Genomic DNA, 9122 nt, shown 5'->3' on the forward strand with positions numbered 1-9122 from the left:
CTTGACATCTAGCAATATCCGGTGTAAATTTTGAAAACTAATTGCAATGTGTGATATACTCCAGAGTAGTGGTAAGGTTAAATTTTTATTCATTTTAAATATTTTGCTATTGATTCAGCTTTATGTCGACTACTAAAATAACAAAAAAGTAACTGATATCAATTACTAAATCATATAACCAAATCATTTTTTAAATATCTTTATTTTTTTTAATAATTACATATTCAGTACTTTCTTAAAATTAATTATTATGACAAATACATGTATTTTACTTAAAAAATAAAATTGTGTTTATTTACATATTTATATAATTTTTAATGCTTGAATTTCAACTATTTATGTTTCTATTTTAATCTTCAATAAAATCTTGATTTATACATTATAAATTTCTTTTAATTTTTTACGAAAGTTTATGTCTGATTTATTCTATCTGCAGAAGAAATAGCTACATGAATAATTCTCTTAATATGAAAACAAGAATACATAATTGCAATCACCTTTCATTCTAAGAAGTTCCTTCATAACTGAAAAAATTTGCATCCAAGAGATGATAAGAATCTGAAGAAAGTTTACCTGTTAAGGCAATCATGTTCTTCAGACTTATCAGAACTTTTATCATAATTGTTTCTTTAATTTATGATGAATCAAAAAAATAATTCTGAGTATAATGATTCTGTGACTCAATTAAATTGAAATCATCCACTGTTATATTTTATTTATTAAAGCTATTATTTATTTATTACAGAAGAGAAACTGGTTTTACTCAATGCAGAAAATTTTTACATATCTTGGAGAATGACAAAAACTTTCTCAATGTGAGAAATCATCATTCAAAAATGCATAAAATGTTAATTCTTGCAAATTGTTTTCCACAACAAACATGCAACAAACAGATCAGGCATTCCACATTCTTTTATATTTCCAAAAAAGCAATTAAAGAAGTAGGGTATAACAAATAAAATCACAAATATCTGAAGATGTATAATTGCTATTTATTATTTTATAATTTGGTTAATTTTTCATTATTAGATAATTCAAATAATCTTAACTAAACAAAAATAACACAGAATATATCAGATTATTCAGTCAAGTCAGAATATCATTTGCATAATAATATGCACATTTCTAATAATGTTACATTTAATAATTTAAAAGCTGTATCTGTTTCAAAGACTAATATCCCTGAGTTTTGCAGAATTCTATCCAAAAAAATATTATTTTTTTGTATTGCAATTCTCAAATTTTAATTTTAAACTGCATAGCAGTTTTAAATTACTAAATAAATCTTTCAGCAAATTTTTATATTAATTCTTTTTATTTTAAAGAGCAACTGCTCATTAATAACTAAATTTAAAATATAAATCAATTGAACCTTTCAAAATTAATTTTCTTTTTTTTTTCTTTTCTTTTTTTTTTAATAAAATATCCACACACAAACATAATAATACATTAAAATTCACTAATACTAAAAAATTCTGTAAAAAGTTAAAAAAAGAATATTTAAAATAAAACCTGTCTTTACATCCATTATCTTGCTGCTGCTTCCAATAATTTTAATCTGATAAAAACTTGAATTCTGATAATTCTTTTCAAAAGAATACAATAGATTTTTTTAAAGAAATAATCTTATTTGTATCAGTTATAATTATCAAAGAAACTTTTTGTAAACAGATATTGAAGATGTATTTGATTGATATAATCTGTTATTAATGATAATCAAGGAATTCCAAACTGAACAACTAATTCTTCTTTATGGTCAACTTTAATTCCACCTAATGCATTTATAGCTTGATCTGAAGCATTGTTTATCTGAAATTATATAAGAATACTTGTATTGATTTATTTTAAGATATTATAAAATATGAATAATATTTTTATAAATTGAATTTTACATCAGCAACATATGACTTTAATGATAATATTAGTTTGGGGAAGAATAAGAAAAGTGAATCAATTCATAATAATATCAGAATTAGTTATTTAACGAAGTTGATAATGGACTGTTTATTCAAAAATATTTGTGTAAATAGAAATCATTCTAATTAATATTGCTGAACATTTTATTTTCATAGAGCATGGATTTACTAATGTTAGATCATATTAGACAAAAAAATACTTGCTAACATAAAATATGTATTTTATTTAATGCTTTATTTTAATATTTATCCAAAACTAAAATTAAACAGATTCAAATAAACAGTCTTCGTTTATTAATTCTTCTACAATTGATACAAGAAATAGCAAAATATTAATTTAGATGATAATTTCAAGATATTTTGCAATTGATTTGATATTAGTTCTGAAAGTCTTTTAAAGATGAATTAATTTAACCTTCTGTCAAGTGCAATATAAAATCAAAAATAGTGCAATGTATAAAAATGATAAGAAAATATTTCATGAATTTTTACAGTACATTAAAATTATTATTTCTGATGTATTGTTTAATTTTAAATTATTATCATTATTACAAAACCAACAAAATACAAATTAACAAATTAATTTTTATCAAACTCAAAGTACAGTACTGTATTATACTTTTCATGGAAAAATAAAAACTAAATATAAAAATGATTTATCTGCACTTTTCAAAGATTTTTCTGTTTATTAACCATTCATTATGCTTCATTACATTTATTTCATATATTGTACAAAAGACTTCTATGCACAAATTGCCTTTTCATATTTTTTACATTCATATTTTGTTAGCAGCTTTTTATTTAGTAGTACATTGGAGTCATTACATCATTTCCTCTTTAATTTTACTTGTTTTACATTCAGTGCTATCAATTTTGTCAATTGTTATTAGCTTGCATTGTGTGTAATGTGATACTAATTTCTAAATGATAAAATTGGTTTTATGGAATTTTAATTCTAAAAAGTAATTAATCTAAAACTAGTTCTTGAATTTACTGTATTTACTAAAAATTCAGTATACAGCAGAAAGAGGCACAATATATGAAAATAATAATAAAAAAATTACAACATATTTGGAAAGTTTTTCAAAATGTAAGAATTAAAGTCACCATAATAGTACTGAGAAGTATGCATGGCTACAATTTTCTGGTAAGAAATGACAACTCAAAATGTGCATGGTGTATCAAATTGATCAAAGGCACCTGACAAAAGGTTAATTTAATTCAAACTTAAAATTCAACTGGTTACAATTAGAAACAATATTCACACACCTTAAATACCAGTAACTTTATTATTAAAACAGAGATTTTTTCGAATGTTTTCAACATCCATCTTTAGGTCCTTTTGATCAAATACTGCAATATTTGAATACTAACCAAATAAGACTTCCAAAATTTTGAAATTTATAATTCAACAAATTTTACAACAGTGCAAATATCATGACGTGTAGAACAAAACTATCACCTTCTCATTAAAATTCACACTTTCAAATTCTGTACATTCTATAAGCTTATATTATCTTTATACTTTCCACTTATGCCATCTCTAAAAAAGATTGCTAAGTTCAAAAGGACGACAGAAAAACAGAAAAACGCAAAAACTGTCCAAAAAAATAATAAATCAAGAACAGATGCTGAAAAAAGTTCAAAAACAGAAAAAATACAAAAAAATGGCATAAGTGGAAAGTATAAAGATAATATAAGCTTATAGAATGTACAGAATTTGAAAGTGTGAATTTTAATGAGAAGGTGATAGTTTTGTTCTACATGTCATGATATAGTGCTTGCACTGTTGTAAAATTTGTTGAATTATAAATTTTGGAAGTCTTGCTTGCTTAGTGTTCAAATATCACAGTATTTGATCAAAAGAACCTAAAGATAGATGTTAAAAACATCTAAAAATGTTCTCTGTTTTAATAATATAGTAACTGGTATTTAAAGGTGTATAATTCAAATTTAAAATAAATTTATTTAAAAGAAAATAACTATTTATTATTATTTATTTATTTTCAAACAACCCTATGACCAGTAGCCTTTTTCAAGAGTAAAAAAAAACTAAAGATACACATATATATAAAATGTACAATCAACAAAACAAGAAAAAGAACAAAGGAAAAAAACAAAAACAACAATAAACAAACACCTTTCTCTATTCCAGCACAACGTTTAATGCATTAAAAAATGTTTTTGACCGTTTTTAGCTATCTTCCTCAGTTCAAATTCAAACCATATAACGAACAAAGTATTCAAAAAATACAAAAATTCAAAGCGCTCATTCACAACTTCACGCTAAAGTGCATGCTCGTACTCATAAAATGTATACATTAAATCAAAATAATTAAAAATAAACCAAAAAAATTATATATCAAGTAATATTACAAAAACAATTAATAACACCGCCTATGCGGTTGCAACAGTTAATCTATGTTATCGTAAAAGGACTTCCAGGCTGTTGATAAACCTTCATCATCCCTGTGATTGATGCACTACACAGTCATATGCGCCTTGTGTATCTCAACTTTTTCCAGGTGTTTCACCGCTTGCATTGATCTGGTAGGTCTAATAATTGTTGCCTGATCCCAGTATACTGCAAGGACTGTGCTATCAATGCTTCTATTCACTGAGTATTTGTGCTCATCAATCCTTTTCTTCAGGTTCTGCATTGTTGCTCCTATATATATTAGGTCAGAGTTAAATCTATGGTCTTTCATAGGTATCAAGTAGACTCCTGTCATGCTATTATGCTCATATCTTCTCTTATCGTTTCTTAGAAGCTTATACACTGTAGGATTACGCCTATAAATTATTTTTATATTTCTATTCCTGGCAACTTTCTTAACAATTTTATTTAGAGATGGATGGTAATTAACTACAACTCTTTCCCTTTGTTCAGTTGTTCTTTGTTGCAGATTCTGTTTCTGCAGCCTTGCTATAAGCGCATTGATTGTCTTTCTTCCATATCCTTGTTGCTTAGCTATGCTCTGTATATATTCCAATTCTTTATAAGTATCATATATGCTGGTACAATGTGTGTAAACCCTTATAATCCATGATCGAAATGCTGCCAATTTGATGTGTTCAGGATCTTAGGTATGATAATTGGTTGATAAACTGGCTTATGGTATATATTCGTTCTGATCTCACCCTCTTTGCATGTTATTGTTAAATCTAAGAAATTAATACTATTCTTACTCTCCTGGTCTAGTTCTAATGTTAGCCCATATGGGTTACTGTTGATTAAGCTTATAAAATGGTGTACATTATGAATTTTTTTCCACAAAACGAAGATATCATCCACATATCTCGCATATATTATTATATCTTCCTGGAAAGTGGGTAAGATATTACTTTCTAGCTTTCTTAGTACTAATTCACAAAGAACCGCTGACATTGGGCTACCCATTGGTACGCCCTGTCCTTGCAGATATGTTTTTCCTTCAAACTCAAAGAACAATGTATGGCAAATCAAATCAGTTAACTCCAAAATGTGCTTGTGGTATTTCATAGCATCTTTGATGTTAGTGAATAAAAAATCTCTCAAGGCACAAAAGCAAGGTGGTAATTTAATCGATGGGTATAAGGCCTTGTAATCTAAGACAGTCATAAACTCCTCATCCTTAAGTGTAATGTTTTCTAGTTTCTGCACCAATTGTACTGTGTTTTTTATTGAATAAGGTGACTCCTTGATTTTTTCCATATAAATTTAACTAGTCCTTTTTCTATAACGAAAGTAGGCACATTGCACTTTTCTACTATTGGGTGTAACTGCAATCCTGGTTTGTGTGTTTTCCCAAACGCAAAGATTCTTGGTGCTCGAATGACTCCTCTCTCCATATTTAAGTGATTCGCTAACGGAGTAAACAGGAATTTCCTAACTCGTTTCTGTAATGTTTCTAAATAGTTATCAGGAGCAATGAGACATTCTGTGTTGTTGATGCGTTCTTGTAGCTTCTGGTTATATGTTTCTTGTTTGAGGAGCACTATACCCTTGGATTTATCTGCCTTTATGAGCACTATATCCTTCCTTTGTAGCCAATCTCTTGCTTCTTTTATGCTTTTGTTGAATCGCCTTTCTTCCTTGTTATCAATCAATAAAGATCAATGCAAGCAGTGAAACACCTGGAAAAAGTTGAGATACACAAGGCGCATATGACTGCGTAGTGCATCAATCACAGGGATGACGAAGGTTTATCAACAGCCTGGAAGTCCTTTTACGATAACATAGATTAACTGTTGCAACCGCATAGGCGGTGTTATTAATTGTTTTTGTAATATTACTTGATATATAATTTTTTTGGTTTATTTTTAATTATTTTGATTTAATGTATACATTTTATGAGTACGCGCATGCACTTTAGCGTGAAGTTGTGAATGAGCGCTTTGAATTTTTGTATTTTTTGAATACTTTGTTTGTTATATGGTTTGAATTTGAACTGAGGAAGATAGCTAAAAACGGTCGAAAACATTTTTTAATGCATTAAACGTTGTGCTGGAATAGAGAAAGGTGTTTGTTTATTGTATATAAATAATTCCAGTAAGCATTTATTTATTTAACAAAAATAACAGAAAAAAAATACACACAACTAGTTGCAGCTCAATATTTTTACAGCCCATTTAAATTGCTTGTAAGTACTCAAATCTTTGTATTCTTCTTTTAAAGCATTCCAGTTATATATAAGTTGATAGATTTGTTACGTCTCGTCCAAAACAGTGCTTAACTTTTGGTAAAATCTGTTTATTTTTCTATCGATAGTTGTAGTCAGGAGGCCTAAGATATTTTTTTAACTCATCACTTATATAAGATTCTTTCTTGCCCACCTTTATTAGCTTATAACTTTCTAGAAGAACTTGTTTTTTATATGAAGCTTTTATTTTATTAATTTTGGTCTGGTTATAAAAAGAAGTGACAGAAGAATCATAAGGTAACTTATATAATGCTCTTATAAAGTTATTTTGCACAACTTGCAACCTATTCAATACAAAAGAAGAAGCTGTACTCTATACTGAAATACCATATTGAAGTTTGGGTTCCATACAAGCGTGATATAAACGCAGAACAGTCTCAAAATTTAAAAAACTCATTATTCTTTTCAGTATTCCAATAAATCTAGATAAAGACAGTTTTATCCAATAAATCTAGATAAGACATATTTATATGATTATTCCATCGTAATTTATCATCAATTTCAATACCTAAATATTTTACTGTATTAACTCTATGAATACATTCATTATTTATTCTTACTTGTATATCTTCTAAATTAACCTTTTTGTTTTTATTTGATAAACAAATATATTTTGTTTTATTTTCATTTACACTTAAGTTATTATTTTCTATATACTTACTTAATTTAGCCAGCAAAGAATTTATATTATTTTCAACCAATTGAAGATTCCTATTTGCATATGTTATAAGAATATCATCTGCATACAATATATTATTATTCTCAGGAATAATCTCTACAATATCATTTATATAAATATTAAAAAGTAGAGGGCCCAAAATGGATCCCTGTGGTACTCCTTTGTTCACATGAAAAGGTTTTGATATTGAATTTTTTACTTTAACATAATACATATGATTTGATAAATAGGATATTAGCCATTCCAATGGCACTCCTCTCAATCCAACTTTAAACAATTTTTGTTTTTTAATATCTGAATATCTACGCTATCAAAAGCCTTGGTCAAATCAATAAACACCGCCATTACTATATTTGAATTATTGAGAATTATTATCGTTACTTATATATTGTTTAAGATGAGTCAAAGCATCAATTGTAGAGGCCTCTCTTTTAAAACCATACTGATTATTAGATATTATTTTATTTTTATTGACAAATTCAAAAAATTTTTTATAGAAAGTCTTTTCAATTATTTTAGTTATACTCTGAATAATAGTAATTGGACAATAACTCTCCAAGTTCTGTTTAGATCCTTTATTTTTAAATATTGGGATTACTAGATTGTGTTTAAGCTTCTCTGGAAACTTCCCATGCTCGAAGGATTTATTAATTAAATAAGATAATGGTAGAGCAATTATATCTGCTATTTGTCTTAATATAACTATATTTAACTTATCAATGTCTGGAGTATTTGCTTTTACACTCATAATATAATCAAAAATCTCTTTAGGAGAAGTCTCTTCCAAAACAAAAGAATCGAGCATACCACATGAATAGGAATGCGAGACAAAATTATTTTTTAACGTTGATGTGACAAAGCCTCCCATCTGTCTATAGTGTTCAGCAAATATATTACTTATTTTTTCTTCATTTTGAAAAAGTTTACCATTATGTTTCAACTGATTAATTTGTGTGTGATCCTGTGTTTTAACTACTTTGATAGGTAGACGTTTAATCTCTTGCCAAAATTCTACAGAAGAACAGATATTGGAGAATTGTCTGTCATAGTAATCTTTCTCTTCTTGCCTAATTTTATATCTAATTTCCTTGGATAGTCCTCTCAATTCCATTAATATTTTAGCACATCAATCTCCTAAAAATACAACACTTGTTTAATTGTTTAAACAACCTCTTCTTCTGGCCAATTTTTTCTGGTTATTTGTTTTTTATTTCTTATAAAATGAATTATTTGCTACAGAACTGTGTTTATTGCTAAATAAGTTTGTTAATATAAAATCAGATTATTGTAAAAAGAGAAGGCACTGAGGTCGGCGTTATGCGTGCGTGTTTTTAATCGCTAGTACTTTCGACGAACTTATAGTCGTCGTCATCAGGCGAATTACCGACACACCACCGAGCTTGCAAGAAAAGTACTTGAGCAGGGTTACAACCTGCTATGGTCCCAAGCGGTTATGCTCAAGAGCTGTAAGGATCAAAAAATCGTTTTCATATGTGAGTCTCTTCTTACTACCACCTTGGACACGTGCAACATTCCAACTCTCGAGCTGCCCAGTGTATGGGTCACACTACACAAGCAATTAAGTAAAAATTAGCATCCTCCAGAATGCGTACAGTGTGCGTCTAGATCTGCGCATGCGCATATTCGCACATCATGGAGCTTTCTGCTTGTTTGTTTTTCGAGCATTTTTGAAAATTTCTATCGTGTTCCTAACGACTTTGACTAAAGTTTCATCTTAAATTTAAGCGTTCTATTCCAAATCGGACTATTTCCGTTTAATTCTTTCGGTAATTCGCCTGATGACGACGACTATAAGTTCGTCGAAAGTACTAGCGATTAAAAAAA

At 27.9% G+C, this 9122-nt stretch overlaps 1 protein-coding gene across 1 annotated transcript in view; it reads right to left on the reverse strand.

Annotated features, from left to right (window-relative positions):
• Nucleotides 1-1391: 1391 nt before the first annotated feature.
• Nucleotides 1392-9122, reverse strand: part of LOC111637622 (ragulator complex protein LAMTOR1-like) — a 38168-nt gene continuing 30437 nt past the window's right edge. Inside the window, exon 2 of the mRNA XM_023383152.1 lies at nt 1392-1809. Within this exon, the coding sequence (XP_023238920.1) occupies nt 1717-1809 (93 nt within the window). The 3' untranslated portion in view covers nt 1392-1716. The remainder of the gene's footprint in view (nt 1810-9122) is intronic.

This window comes from Centruroides sculpturatus, unplaced genomic scaffold (assembly GCF_000671375.1).
Source record: "Centruroides sculpturatus isolate CEXI.00-Female unplaced genomic scaffold, Cexi_2.0 scaffold846, whole genome shotgun sequence".
NCBI classification, from domain to species: domain Eukaryota; kingdom Metazoa; phylum Arthropoda; class Arachnida; order Scorpiones; family Buthidae; genus Centruroides; species Centruroides sculpturatus.